The following is a 14,549-nucleotide window of genomic DNA, read 5'->3' as shown; positions in this document are numbered from 1 at the left end:
TTAAAAAATTTATGAACGTTAATTCGTGTGGCAATATCGATGATGTTTGTGATCACGACGATCAGTCGTTTGACGTGGCCCACTTTGGTATGGCGGGGCAACCGGAAGGCATGTCCACTATTTTAACCATCTTTACTACGGTTTCGGCTCGTGATGCTATGAAGGAACTCCACGATGACGTGGAGAAGGCTAGTGAAATCCTTGACCTCCCAGAAGAGGCTGCGTTTTTGGTTCTTCGACACTATAACTGGAAATTGGATGACGACACGCTTGAGAACTACATGAATTCACAAAGTAGCATCAACTGTCAACTGAATATAACAGACTACTCAACCACAGGTATTACTTATGGTGTTGGACAGGGTCCGCCATTGGTAAAAAATACTGAACCAATTGTGTGCCCTGTATGCGAGGAAAGTGTTAGTGTTGGTGACGGAGTGGCGCTCGCGAGGTGCCATCACTTTTTCTGCGCGGAATGTTTGAGAAGAAATCTTGTGTACGCCGTCAACAAATCTCAGGACTTACTGGAGAGACGGTGTCCCAAACAAGGGTGCTGTAGTCTCGTAACAATGAGCGCTTTGGAATTGTTGCTGCCGCCGCAGGAATTAAAGCGTGCCCAGCAACGGTTTCTCACCGAGTACCTTAGCAACCACCCAAGCATGCGTTGTTGCCCCAACGAATTGCCGTGTGAAGGAATCGTTCGAGTCGCTGTCCCTCGGCGGTCCGGACCGGACGTTTGTTGTGCGAGGTGTGATCTGCAGTTCTGTTTCAAATGCACTGGGAAGCCCCATGCCCCCGCAACCTGTGAGATGCTAGAGAAGTGGAGGAAGTTGATTAAAGAGTACGAACCTTCATTAGTGTACATTCAGTCGAATACCAAAGAGTGTCCAAATTGTCATGTCCCGATCGAAAAGGACAAGGGCTGCAATCATATGACGTGCACAAGGTGCCGCCACGAATACTGTTGGGTTTGTCTTGGTCCCTGGGTGCAGCATAACAACATGTATTATCAGTGTCAGAGGGGTGAATCAGTGGGAGAAGTCACCGCTGAAAAGATCTTTCTCAGTTATTACACAAGATGGACCAACCACAAGAGGAGCCTCGTCCTTGAGGAACAATCACTGGGAAAAGGTTTGGAGCGAGCGCGCGAACTCGCCCAACTTCGAGACCGGAAGGAGTCGTTTGACAGAACGCTCACTGTTCTTCAGGAGGCGCAGAGGATATTACGCGACTGTAGAGGTGTGCTGATGAACGCGTGCGTTTCCCTCTTTTTCACCAAGTCTGTGGATGAAACTTTCCATTACAGAGTCCGTCAACTTGAGTTATGCACGGAAGAAACCAGTGAGCTAATCGATGTAGACCCCAAACTTCTTGACACTGATAAAATTCAGCGACGGGCTGGGCAGGCTACCCACTGGTGCAAGGTGCTGCGTATGGAGGAAGTGGATTAAGCTTAACTTGTGTTTTCGGGTTTACTGCTGTATAGCCGCGTGTGAATGTCACTGTGCAGTCGTCATGAGTAGGTGTATTTGTTCTTTAATCGCTAGTTATTTATTGCTGTAATTTATATTTTGTAAACATTTGCTACTTTATTATGGTACGATGAAATGCAGAAAATGATATATACATATATATACATATATTTGTGTGTGTGTGTCGGTGTGAAAGAAAGGGCTGACGGTTTGTCTGTGCGTTTGCTGTCTCCGTTGTTAATGAAAAGACGGTGCGACAATTTTCCTCTCACCTGTTAGTCAGTTGCCTCTCTTCTTTCTTCCCTTTACTCTCTTTGATATTATCGACCCCATTTCTGTTCCGCTCCTCTTCATGTTTCTCTCCATCTCTGAGTACATTCCACCTTTTTTTTTGCTTGTTTGCTTTTCTTTCCATGGCATCAAAGGGTGAATGCCGTCTGTCGAAACCGCAACGTGACGATGCTCATAGTTAAGACTGAAGGCGATATTCCGTACATTAGGCTTCCGAGAGGAAAAGAGACGAAATACGATGAGCCGGCACAACGCCAGGAGGTTGCTGGCTATTTGACATTTAAACGCATCATACGCACAACCATTTGTGCAACGGTCTTTGCGGTTCCATTTTGTGTTTCCGCCCCCTCTTCTCCATTGCTGAAGCTGTCGCAGACACAGGACACGAAGAAGACACTGATCCCGCGCATGATGAGCGATTTCTTTTACGTAAACTTTATTGCCAGTTGGCTCTCCTACTACTACATTATTGAGCCTGGTGTAATAAATGAGAAGGCGATGCATGGTTTTATGCCTTGGCTCGGACCTATCAGTGCGCAGGTCCCGGGGTTGTCGTGTCTTTTAGCTTCCCATCTTTTCTATCCAGGCATGTGGGCGCTGTTCAACGAGCGTACATGGGGAGAACGGATCCGCGAGTTTGTGCGACTCAACACCAAATGTGCACTCGCTTACTCCCCCATTCACCTTCCTGCAGCCGTTGCAATAGGTTCGATTATCGGGATTGTCTTTTACCCATTCAAGTTTTTCAAAAAGCGTTCGTGTGGCAGGGCCCCATTAGACAAAGAACACTGTTAATAAGTAGCGAAGTATGTTGCTGGAAACTCTCCATTGGGGTGGTGTGAAGAGGCTCCTGGCTTAAGAATAGTATGCCTGCGGTTGTGTTGAATGTCCGAGCCGAATGAGGACTATGTGAGAGTATCATGTTCGTGCGTGTGTGCGAGTGCGTTTTCCGTTTCTTTCCTCAGTGTTGCGGAGGTTGCGCGTTACCGATATGTTCTGTTGCTTATCTCAATTCCTTCCCACTGCGTATTTTCTATTTCTCCCCTCCAGTTTTCTTGGCCCATCACGAAAGCGGCATAGCTGTGATATTCTTTCTACTACTAGGTATTGCTGTTTGGCTGTAAGCAGTAACCGGTAGCCGCAACCGGAAACAATGAAGCTAGAGAGATCGTCCTGCTTTGAGGTGCAAGGCTGTATATCGTGCCTAACGCAAGCAAGCAATGAGGACGCCTGCCTTGCAAGCACAATGATGAATGGGGCTCACATATTTCACATGGGAGACTTACAACACGCCCAATGCGGAGCAAGACAAGCAGTTACGCATGTAGAAACTTTTCCTCATGGTAATTTTGGTGAGGGTGCCGTCATTTCCTCGAGTTTCGTTTCTTATGATTCGTGCTTTGCTACTGGATCGTCAAGTGGCGATATTGTACTTGTCTCCCGTCACTCGAAGAATGTGGTGCAACACTATTCATTTCAGAACAAAGCTGCTGTGCTCTCACTCAAGGAGGTACCGAATGAACCTTCACTTCTTCTGGCCTGCTCTCCCACTGATGCACAGATAATTGACTTGGAGACATCGACCGCGCGAATCAACCTCCACATTCCAAAGCCCTGCGTCGTCGGTGGTACCGCACTCACTCAGAACACACTTGTTGTTGCCGCTTACGATGGTAAAGCCATGTTGTATGACGTGAGACGTGGACACGAACCCGTGGTGATTCTAGCCGTTCCTGACCAGATTATCAGTATTACCTCCTCCCCGGATACTGGCGCGGTGGCAACCGGCACTGTTAGTGGTCGAGTGTTTGTATTGAGGTGCTTAGAGGGGAATGTTAGGGAAGAAGCATTTTCAACCGGTAAAGAGCGGGCCCCTATCAGGTCTGTGGCGATGCGGAATGGCTACATAGCGGCAGGAGACACCTCTGCGAAGCTGACGTGTCTCGATTTGAAGGAGGACCCCAAACCCACGAGGTACTGGGATTTGCATTCGTTACTTACGAATGAGTCTGGGCCACCCTCAAGCGGAGCGGAGAAGCTCTCATCCGTAACGGTCCCTGATACCGAATCATGGTCTCTGCCTGCCGTTATGTTGCAACAGAGTGATTTATGGGCTGCTCTCTCCTCGACTAAATACGGTGTTTCACACATACTAGCCATTCCTATTTGAGGTTTTGTTCTCTGTGGTGCGTTCTTGTGAATCTGTCGCAGGCGATTGTGGGTTTATTTTGTATTGTTTTGCGACGAGAGCATCGACTTGTTTCTGCCTTTTCCACGAAACGACGGCATCAATGGTAGAAACTGCGCTCGTTATCTGAATTCTTGGCGAGCCGTAGAATAATTAAGAAAACAAGATACGCGTGCCGAGTAGAGTTGTGTGACTTTTCACGAGTGTGCAGCGCGGGTCCAGTAAGTCCAGCGTTTTCACATTTTCACGTTAATTAGAAAGCATTCTCTTATTCTCATGCAAGTTTACGACATGCCAATAGACTCTGTACATTTGGTCAATGGCCTCTTCATGTGCTTCGTGGCAAGTCTCCGAATTATGCCACTGAATACAACTGGTTATTCGTGTAACACCGTCTACGAAATATCAGTGGTTCTCTTCCTGTGTGTCGTGTTCATATCCCATTTTCTTCTTATCGTTTTCGTAGTAATGCGGGTAAATATATTCCTACGCAGATGCGACGGCTACGGCGAAGGCGTTTGGTTTGGGGGTTTCGTTTGTGTGCAGGATGACAGGATAACCTAAAACTTCAATGCAAGGGGAAGGTACCGGAATGGTAAAAAGGATGCCCTCATGACTTACTGCAGCTACTCTCACTTACTAATTGTAGTGAGTCGCACAATGACACTCAAAGAGATATCACGGACATTAATTTAAGGAAGCCGCCAGGAAGAATGTATAATGATGCTCCAGCCTTCGCAAACCACGCAAATTTTCTAAGGGATGCGCGGGCATATTGCGAAAGAGGTATTCGTTATGTTTACAATACACGCTCGCGCCGCCTTAATTGCTACAGTTACCTCACGATAGCTGCCTGGATAACACACAACCCTTATGACAAGGGGGACCTATCAGCAAATTATGAAATCTGTTTAAATTATTCTTTATCCAGCCCAAGGTATGGAAAAGGAACAACGGGACATCCGCCGTTGTGAAAAAGACATGTGTGTCGCCGCTTCCCTCGCAAAACTGATGAGAATGTTGTAAAGACACCACCCTTTTTTTAAAAAAAGGATAATGCATTTCTTTCAACAGCCAAAGCACACTGGTAACTGTAATAACATAAGATAGAAATGAAATGTTGCGAAGAAGCTTTCCTTCCACTTCAACAATATAATATTTTATTATCGTGTCAACCTGTCGACAGAGAGCGTCAACGTACGATATTAAAAACAAGCGACGTACACAGTTAAATAACATAGATACGAAGACTCTAAAACCAAAGCAATAAGCAAAAACTATTGAACAAAGTTCTAAAGCTGTTTAAAAAAAAAAACATTCTCCCACTCAATGCTTCTTCTTATCGGTTTAATAGACAAGTTGGTAAGTGGTAAAGTATTTCTAAGGTAAGAAGTAGTTTGTGAAGTAATAAAATGTTGGCCCGCCGTGTATGCGCACCCATGTGCCTGGCGTCTGCCCCGTTTGCGCGGTGGCAGTCATCGAAGGTAACTGGTGACGTGATTGGTATTGATTTGGGTACGACATACAGTTGTGTTGCAGTAATGGAAGGTGACCGGCCACGCGTACTTGAGAATACAGAGGGTTTCAGGACGACACCGTCTGTGGTTGCGTTCAAAGGACAGGAAAAACTTGTTGGCCTTGCAGCGAAACGTCAGGCGATTACGAACCCACAGTCGACATTCTTCGCGGTGAAACGGCTGATTGGTCGTCGCTTCGATGATGAGCACATCCAACACGACATCAAGAATGTGCCCTACAAGATTATTCGGAGCAATAATGGTGATGCGTGGGTGCAAGATGGGAATGGGAAGCAATACTCACCTTCACAAGTTGGTGCATTCGTACTTGAGAAGATGAAGGAAACGGCAGAAAACTTCCTGGGACGCAAAGTATCTAACGCTGTGGTGACGTGCCCCGCGTACTTCAATGACGCGCAACGTCAGGCAACGAAGGATGCCGGTACGATTGCTGGACTGAATGTGATCCGTGTTGTGAATGAACCGACTGCTGCTGCACTGGCATATGGCTTGGACAAAACGAAGGACAGCTTAATTGCCGTGTATGATCTTGGTGGTGGAACATTTGATATCTCCGTACTTGAAATTGCCGGAGGTGTTTTTGAGGTAAAGGCAACGAATGGCGACACTCACCTTGGTGGAGAAGACTTTGATCTCTGCCTCTCTGATCACATTCTGGAGGAATTCCGCAAGACATCTGGAATTGACTTGAGCAAGGAGCGGATGGCACTGCAGCGTATTCGTGAGGCTGCAGAAAAGGCGAAGTGTGAACTTTCGACGACGATGGAGACGGAGGTAAACCTTCCGTTTATCACAGCTAACCAGGACGGAGCGCAGCACGTGCAGATGATGGTGAGCCGCAGCAAGTTTGAGTCCCTTGCTGATAAGCTCGTACAACGTTCACTTGGACCGTGCAAGCAATGCATCAAGGACGCTGCTGTTGACCTGAAGGAAATCTCTGAGGTTGTGCTTGTTGGTGGTATGACGCGTATGCCAAAGGTTGTGGAGGCTGTGAAGCAGTTCTTCGGTCGCGAACCGTTCCGTGGTGTGAACCCTGACGAGGCCGTTGCACTGGGTGCTGCAACACTTGGTGGTGTTCTCCGTGGTGATGTGAAGGGTCTTGTATTGCTTGACGTTACACCACTATCACTTGGAATCGAAACACTTGGTGGTGTCTTCACACGTATGATTCCCAAGAACACAACAATCCCGACGAAGAAGAGTCAAACCTTCTCAACTGCTGCGGACAACCAAACACAGGTCGGAATCAAAGTGTTCCAAGGGGAACGAGAAATGGCATCTGACAACCAAATGATGGGTCAGTTTGACCTCGTTGGAATTCCTCCTGCACCACGCGGTGTACCACAAATTGAGGTGACATTTGACATTGATGCTAATGGTATTTGCCACGTAACTGCGAAGGACAAGGCAACTGGGAAAACACAGAACATCACCATTACTGCTCATGGTGGGTTGACGAAGGAGCAGATCGAGAACATGATCCGCGACTCTGAGATGCACGCTGAAGCTGACCGTGTGAAGCGGGAGCTTGTGGAAGTGCGTAACAATGCTGAGACTCAGGCTAACACTGCTGAGCGACAACTGACGGAATGGAAGTACGTGACGGACGCTGAGAAGGAGAATGTGCGTACCCTTTTGGCTGAACTTCGCAAGGTGATGGAGAATCCAAATGTGACGAAGGATGAACTGTCGGCTTCTACTGACAAACTGCAAAAGGCAGTGATGGAATGTGGTCGCACGGAGTACCAACAGGCGGCAGCAGCGAACAGCGGTAGCTCTGGTAGCAGCAGCACAGAAGGTCAGGGTGAGCAACAACAGCAGCAGGCATCTGGTGAAAAGAAGGAGTAAGTGAAATGTTGGTGGATGCATTACTGATTTTTTTCTAACTGATTTTTTAACGTTTTTTACTATCAAGGAGTATTATTATCATTACTATTATGTTTTATTGCTTTTTTTGTTTCTTTAATTTGACCGGCTTGTGATCTACTTGATAAATGGTGCAACGAATTTGGATAATGGGGTATTATTAAGTTATTGTCCTCATTTCTTCTAGTGAAGTGTGGGGTGCTTCAGTTTTATCGTTTCACTATATGTTTATCTGCACAATTGAGGAACGAAAACTGGAGGGTTATAAACGAATCCTTGTTGATTGTTGTTGGGTGCTGCGACAAAGTTCAACTGTACCTGGTGATTTTTGAGCGTGAAGGGAGCCGATCCATACAACATTATTATTACATCACTACGAATTTTATTATTACATATACACTCATATCTGAAACGCAGTTGTAACGTCTTCAATTATAGAAGAGATTCATTGATTTCAATATATGAGATATTCCTTTTTATTCTATATCATATGACATGCATACTTCTTAGATATTTTCTCGGAGGTAAAGTATTTCTAAGGTAAGAAGTAGTTTGTGAAGTAATAAAATGTTGGCCCGTCGTGTATGCGCACCCATGTGCCTGGCGTCTGCCCCGTTTGCGCGGTGGCAGTCATCGAAGGTAACTGGTGACGTGATTGGTATTGATTTGGGTACGACATACAGTTGTGTTGCAGTAATGGAAGGTGACCGGCCACGCGTACTTGAGAATACAGAGGGTTTCAGGACGACACCGTCTGTGGTTGCGTTCAAAGGACAGGAAAAACTTGTTGGCCTTGCAGCGAAACGTCAGGCGATTACGAACCCACAGTCGACATTCTTCGCGGTGAAACGGCTGATTGGTCGTCGCTTCGATGATGAGCACATCCAACACGACATCAAGAATGTGCCCTACAAGATTATTCGGAGCAATAATGGTGATGCGTGGGTGCAAGATGGGAATGGGAAGCAATACTCACCTTCACAAGTTGGTGCATTCGTACTTGAGAAGATGAAGGAAACGGCAGAAAACTTCCTGGGACGCAAAGTATCTAACGCTGTGGTGACGTGCCCCGCGTACTTCAATGACGCGCAACGTCAGGCAACGAAGGATGCCGGTACGATTGCTGGACTGAATGTGATCCGTGTTGTGAATGAACCGACTGCTGCTGCACTGGCATATGGCTTGGACAAAACGAAGGACAGCTTAATTGCCGTGTATGATCTTGGTGGTGGAACATTTGATATCTCCGTACTTGAAATTGCCGGAGGTGTTTTTGAGGTAAAGGCAACGAATGGCGACACTCACCTTGGTGGAGAAGACTTTGATCTCTGCCTCTCTGATCACATTCTGGAGGAATTCCGCAAGACATCTGGAATTGACTTGAGCAAGGAGCGGATGGCACTGCAGCGTATTCGTGAGGCTGCAGAAAAGGCGAAGTGTGAACTTTCGACGACGATGGAGACGGAGGTAAACCTTCCGTTTATCACAGCTAACCAGGACGGAGCGCAGCACGTGCAGATGATGGTGAGCCGCAGCAAGTTTGAGTCCCTTGCTGATAAGCTCGTACAACGTTCACTTGGACCGTGCAAGCAATGCATCAAGGACGCTGCTGTTGACCTGAAGGAAATCTCTGAGGTTGTGCTTGTTGGTGGTATGACGCGTATGCCAAAGGTTGTGGAGGCTGTGAAGCAGTTCTTCGGTCGCGAACCGTTCCGTGGTGTGAACCCTGACGAGGCCGTTGCACTGGGTGCTGCAACACTTGGTGGTGTTCTCCGTGGTGATGTGAAGGGTCTTGTATTGCTTGACGTTACACCACTATCACTTGGAATCGAAACACTTGGTGGTGTCTTCACACGTATGATTCCCAAGAACACAACAATCCCGACGAAGAAGAGTCAAACCTTCTCAACTGCTGCGGACAACCAAACACAGGTCGGAATCAAAGTGTTCCAAGGGGAACGAGAAATGGCATCTGACAACCAAATGATGGGTCAGTTTGACCTCGTTGGAATTCCTCCTGCACCACGCGGTGTACCACAAATTGAGGTGACATTTGACATTGATGCTAATGGTATTTGTCACGTAACTGCGAAGGACAAGGCAACTGGGAAAACACAGAACATCACCATTACTGCTCATGGTGGGTTGACGAAGGAGCAGATCGAGAACATGATCCGCGACTCTGAGATGCACGCTGAAGCTGACCGTGTGAAGCGGGAGCTTGTGGAAGTGCGTAACAATGCTGAGACTCAGGCTAACACTGCTGAGCGACAACTGACGGAATGGAAGTACGTGACGGACGCTGAGAAGGAGAATGTGCGTACCCTTTTGGCTGAACTTCGCAAGGTGATGGAGAATCCAAACGTGACGAAGGATGAACTGTCGGCTTCTACTGACAAACTGCAAAAGGCAGTGATGGAATGTGGTCGCACGGAGTACCAACAGGCGGCAGCAGCGAACAGCGGTAGCTCTGGTAGCAGCAGCACAGAAGGTCAGGGTGAGCAACAACAGCAGCAGGCATCTGGTGAAAAGAAGGAGTAAGTGAAATGTTGGTGGATGCATTACTGAGTCATTTTTAAAAAAATGTTTACGCCTATTTTATGGAGGTGTAATTTTTTTTTGTGTGTGTGTTATCTTCGGTCGTTTTTTCTTCAATGATTGTGCCGGTCGGTCGAATTGACGGCATAATATTTGTGGTTTAAGGTTTTTTATTATTGTACTTTGAGCGTTTTTTTTCGCTATTATAATTTTAGGCAAATATATAATGATATTGACTTTTTTAAAAGTGTTTGAAGGGGTTTTGATAAGTAATTTTATAAGATTTTTAAATTTGTTTATATTTTACTATTATTGGTTTCCCCCGTGAAACAATTCTTTAAAAAAGAAATTACTCTTATTATTATTGTTTTCTTTCTATAGTGTGTTTCCGCTGTACTCCAGCTGAAAGCACAATATTACTTTTTGATTGTATTGAAAGTACACTCTTAGGGTTGCTTTGTGACCGCTTGTGTTGTGCTCGCGGTGAGTGCCTTCGTATTTGATAGTATGCGCTCGTCGTTTTTTTTGCTTTCAAAAGACCCTTTTGCGGTTTTGGGTCTTGCCCGCACAGCTACGAAGGCGGAGGTGAAGATGCGTTATCGAGAGTTGGCTCGACTTCACCATCCAGACTCAGGAACTGGTGACAGTGAAAAAATGGAGCGAATAAATAAGGCTTATAATTTCTTACTAAAAGAGGGAGCGTATGAGCAGCTGCGCTCGAAGTTAGTTGGCCAAAAACCTAATGCTGAGACGCGTTGGCCGAGTCCCATCTCCACTGAACAGTTACAACAATCGGAAGAACATGTGAGTGCCACCTTGTCAGAAGAAGAATGTGCCAAGTTAAGCGCTCTTGATCCCTCTACTGAGCGTGTGACACCTACTGGGAAGTATATTTACCAAAACCGTGATGATGGCAAGTGGGTAGAGCTCGACAGGCCATTAGTGCGCGCACAACAGCCGCGCTACGCTTCTTTCTCTGCGAAATCAGAGATGACGGAGGAGTTACGAAGGCGGTCGTTGGACCTCGAGAAAGAAGACAACGCAAAGACAGTGTTTCAACGTGGAGTCGACCGTTTGAGTGATAGCGGTGACCTACCGTCTCGAAGTCCGACGTTTTTGCGCTTGTATTTGGTTTTAGCACTAGTAAGTATCTACTTCATGTACCAGCGTGCATTTGCGTGGGGGAAGCACCATCGCAATCGTACATGGTTCTATGAATCTCTGGTGGAAAAGCGGGAGGAATTGATGGAAACGTACATGCGTCATCGAAAAGTGGTGGAAACTTCTGTTGTCGCTGCGGCGATTGTTTTGATTGCCGCCAGCGAGGGAAAGGTTGAGTCGGACCCTGTTGTACCAGTCAAACCGGGGAGACACTTTAGGACTGTGCAGCCGCCGAAAGATCATTTCAGCATTGTGGCTGGTGGTTAGGTGACTGCGTGTTGTTAGAGGTTTGTGAGTTTTCCAAATTGCTGTTTCCATACAATTATTAATTTGGAACCATTGCTCTTATTGTTTTACTGTGTTGCTATTGTCATGTTAGGAATGCTCTGTCATATTTTGTTTCTTCTGCTGCTTTGATTGTTTCTATTCTCTCTTTAACGTAGTGTTAGGGGACATTCATTGATAGGCAAAGGTGACTCGCCGTTCCCGAAGGTCTCACTTAAGGTACCTCTTGTGGTGGAAAACATCTTCTTTTGGTAGTGGAGGTATTCTTAAGGACGTGGGAAAGAAGGACGGGTGCTTAACAGTGAGGTATCAAGGGTAGGAGTTGGAGGTCACCTCTCTATCTACCCCGTTTTCTTTTTTACCTTTTTTTTCTTTCTTTACACATTTATTTAACGCATATATACATACAAATATATTTATCTTTAAAACGGAAAAAAAAGATAAAAATAGATAAAAGTGGTTATTATTTTATTTCGTTTTAGGTACTAATTTACGTTGGGTTGGAAAAGGGACCCACTGCTTGTGTGTGTGTGTGTTGTGTTTGTGTGTATTTACTCCACCATTGGTGATGTCCCACACTGGGTGTCCTGACTTGGAAGAAGCGATTGATGAGGAAGAGGCCGATTTGCAGCCCTTTTCACTACTTAACGTTGGTGATGAAAAATTGACTGCGGCTGCTGAAACCTCATTTGACGAATCTGTTTGGGGTACCGTGAAGGAAAATTTTTCAATTGAGGAGATTATGAACGGCACAGGGGAAAAATTGGATGGCAAGCATGCGGATAATGATGAGGGGCGTGAGGAGGAGTGGGATGATAAAACGCAACTTTATATTCCCGAATCAGCCTTCACGTTTAGCCGCAGAAAGAGGCCGAAACTTCCCCGACTTCCAGTGGAATCCCTTCCTGCAGGGTCCTCTGTGTGGATTGTGGATGAGTACGATGTCTGCCATTTGTTGCGGGAATACTGGAGCGAGTCACACCGCGTTGTTTGTAATGGCAGGTCACGAGGGACAGTGGTCCGGCACTCCGGTAAAATGACACTCGTCGCTTTTCGCAATGATCACGCCGAGTTGGACTATGCTCTGACGTTCCCACGGATATGTCTATCGACTGAGCCTATAGAGGCGTATGAGGAATCTGGAAGTTATAGTAGCAGATCAGGTCCACTGTTGCGGGTTTTTGGAAACTTTGCCAGCCAACCTGGATGCTGTCAAGATGGTCCTAATAATTGTGAAGTGCTTCGCTGTGTCAGTCAGTATTACGAGTCTCTATACATTTTAGAGGTACAATCTCCGCGGTTAGTGGAGATACGGGATCATATCGTCGGCGGAAGGGGTGAAGAAGCACTGCACCTTTTAGAGACCTTTGAGAATGAGTCTAGTGTCACGGTGAGCTCATTGATTCTACGTTCCCGCGCCAAGGTGTCTCTTGGACGCTACGAAGAGGCGATGGCGGATGCTCAGCGGATTATAGCCCTTGAACCACTTTGGGTAAAGGGGTATCTCTGTGCTGCACGTGCTTTAAGTGGAATGGGAAAGTTTAAGGAAGCATGTGACAACGTCAAGTGCGCGTTGCGGATGCTTCCGAACTCGCAAGAGCTGCACGCAGTAGAGGAACTGAATTCGTTCATGCTTTCCCTCCAAGGAACTCTGCCAGTCGACAGTTTGGGACTCTACATTGATGGACAGTATAGGAAGCAACTTGTCGCCCGTCGCTATTTCCGAGCATCGGAAATTGTTTATGCTGAGGCCAGCATAATTCTCGCCATGGAGTCCCCTTGGTCAGAGCCGTCTGATAGATGTTGCGTGTGCCTCAAACCTGCCTCTAGTCTGACGCCCGTGTCCGCGGAGTGTTCACCTCTTCCGGGTAAGCGCATAGCACTCTTCTGTAGCGAGGAATGCCGTCAACGCTCGTCGCTTTTCTTTAGCATAGAATACGGGCGTCACCGCGCTGCTGTTGACCGGGCACGTGATCTTATTGGTGTCAACTCTGCCCCTGGGGAGAAACGCACATTGTTTGATTTGACGTATATGGCAACGCGGTTGTTCCTTATGGTCTACGTCACGTACGGACGACTACGCGCCCAGCAGGACAATTCGCGTGAAGATGAGCAACAAGATTCAGTATCTTCCTACGAAGGTTTCTCCGAACCACGTGTGTCGGGAAACGATGGGGTTTTACCTTTGCAATCAGCTTTGCAGCAGCTTGGTGTCTTTCCATTGGTTAACGCGGATCCACAAGGCAACATAAATAAGAAAGTGTATATGGTGTATGATAACCTAACTACCTTCTTTACAAAAGACGAAAAAGAGATGTTCTCGCTTCACTTGTTTTACGCGCTATACGAATACGTCTCGGTTTTTGCGGTTGGGGTAAAGGGTTCAAACTGCGAAAACGGCTCGGTCTTGTATTATCTTCCCCAACTGCTTGGTGCGGTGCGCCGTGTATCACTCAATGAAGCAAACTGTAAAGTAGTCGTCGATGAGACAAGTTCGTCTGTTAAACTTGTCGCCTTAAGAGATATCGGTGCTAACGAAGACTTGTCGATTCCTTCATGGGATGTTGCTCCACATTTGTGAACCAAACAGGGAAGTGAAGGACACCTCACATTTACTTACTTAAAGGTGATTGGGATCAAAAGGAGGGTAGGAACGAAAAAAATGAGAGAAAAACAAAAACAATTCATCCCTTCGCTTGTCATGCGCGATTAATACAATATACTTTTTGGTGTCGTTAACTATATTCAGCTTCCGTAATTTTTGTGATGAAGTTCATCCTTGGATGGCCACTGGAGGCATCAAAGCTGTAAATTTTATTACTTCATAGCCAAAGAACGTGTTTACCTTCCATGTTTTTTTTTCACACTTTTGTGTATGTTTTTTTTTCTTTTTCTGTTTGTTTTGTATGCGTTGGTGTTCGTTTCGCTTTGCACACATTATCATTTGCCTTATCTTTACTTTTTCTCTTACACTACCGCTGCTCTGCTTACTAATAATATCTTTTTTGTGTTTCATGCTCCGTATTTGACTTTCTTTTTGATCTCTCTTTAATTTCTTGAATAAAGCTGTTTTGTTTGTCTTTGTTGTTACTGAGGGTTAAAGATTTATTCAAGTATATATTTATATATATATTTGTCTCTTAGTTTTAAGTTTGGTCGTTGCTCTTTCCACTTCCTTACTTCGTCAGTTGCTTCTTTGGTGGGTTGGTG

General features: G+C 46.1%; 7 protein-coding genes across 7 annotated transcripts, besides 6 other annotated features; all 7 read left to right on the top strand.

Moving 5' to 3' along the window:
* Positions 1 to 13: part of a sequence feature (AT_rich) that runs on past the window's edge.
* Positions 1 to 14,549: part of a sequence feature (sequence corresponds to BAC RPCI93-4F7) that runs on past both edges of the window.
* Tb927.6.3780 (hypothetical protein, conserved) lies at positions 12 to 1,451 on the top strand (the record flags this gene model as incomplete). Its single annotated transcript, XM_840403.1, has 1 exon — positions 12 to 1,451. The coding sequence occupies one exon, from the start codon at positions 12 to 14 to the stop codon at positions 1,449 to 1,451; it is 1,440 nt and encodes a 479-aa protein (XP_845496.1).
* On the top strand, positions 1,932 to 2,558 carry Tb927.6.3770 (hypothetical protein, conserved; the record flags this gene model as incomplete). Its single annotated transcript, XM_840402.1, has 1 exon — positions 1,932 to 2,558. The coding sequence occupies one exon, from the start codon at positions 1,932 to 1,934 to the stop codon at positions 2,556 to 2,558; it is 627 nt and encodes a 208-aa protein (XP_845495.1).
* On the top strand, positions 2,917 to 3,933 carry Tb927.6.3760 (hypothetical protein, conserved; the record flags this gene model as incomplete). The annotated part of the gene is made up of 1 exon (XM_840401.1): positions 2,917 to 3,933. One exon carries the CDS (start codon positions 2,917 to 2,919, stop codon positions 3,931 to 3,933), a length of 1,017 nt encoding a protein of 338 aa, XP_845494.1.
* Tb927.6.3750 (heat shock 70 kDa protein, mitochondrial precursor, putative) lies at positions 5,364 to 7,337 on the top strand (the record flags this gene model as incomplete). Its single annotated transcript, XM_840400.1, has 1 exon — positions 5,364 to 7,337. One exon carries the CDS (start codon positions 5,364 to 5,366, stop codon positions 7,335 to 7,337), a length of 1,974 nt encoding a protein of 657 aa, XP_845493.1.
* Positions 7,231 to 7,313: a microsatellite.
* Tb927.6.3740 (heat shock 70 kDa protein, mitochondrial precursor, putative) lies at positions 7,923 to 9,896 on the top strand (the record flags this gene model as incomplete). Its single annotated transcript, XM_840399.1, has 1 exon — positions 7,923 to 9,896. One exon carries the CDS (start codon positions 7,923 to 7,925, stop codon positions 9,894 to 9,896), a length of 1,974 nt encoding a protein of 657 aa, XP_845492.1.
* Positions 9,790 to 9,872: a microsatellite.
* Positions 10,164 to 10,207: a sequence feature (AT_rich).
* Tb927.6.3730 (chaperone protein DNAJ, putative) lies at positions 10,401 to 11,321 on the top strand (the record flags this gene model as incomplete). The annotated part of the gene is made up of 1 exon (XM_840398.1): positions 10,401 to 11,321. One exon carries the CDS (start codon positions 10,401 to 10,403, stop codon positions 11,319 to 11,321), a length of 921 nt encoding a protein of 306 aa, XP_845491.1.
* On the top strand, positions 11,908 to 13,920 carry Tb927.6.3720 (hypothetical protein, conserved; the record flags this gene model as incomplete). The annotated part of the gene is made up of 1 exon (XM_840397.1): positions 11,908 to 13,920. The coding sequence occupies one exon, from the start codon at positions 11,908 to 11,910 to the stop codon at positions 13,918 to 13,920; it is 2,013 nt and encodes a 670-aa protein (XP_845490.1).
* Positions 14,454 to 14,474: a sequence feature (AT_rich).

Source organism: Trypanosoma brucei, chromosome 6, assembly GCF_000002445.2.
Source record: "Trypanosoma brucei brucei TREU927 chromosome 6, complete sequence".
In the NCBI taxonomy this organism is placed as follows: domain Eukaryota; phylum Euglenozoa; class Kinetoplastea; order Trypanosomatida; family Trypanosomatidae; genus Trypanosoma; species Trypanosoma brucei.
The sequence above is the reverse complement of the archived record's forward strand: the minus strand, read 5'-3'. Positions and strand labels throughout refer to the sequence as shown.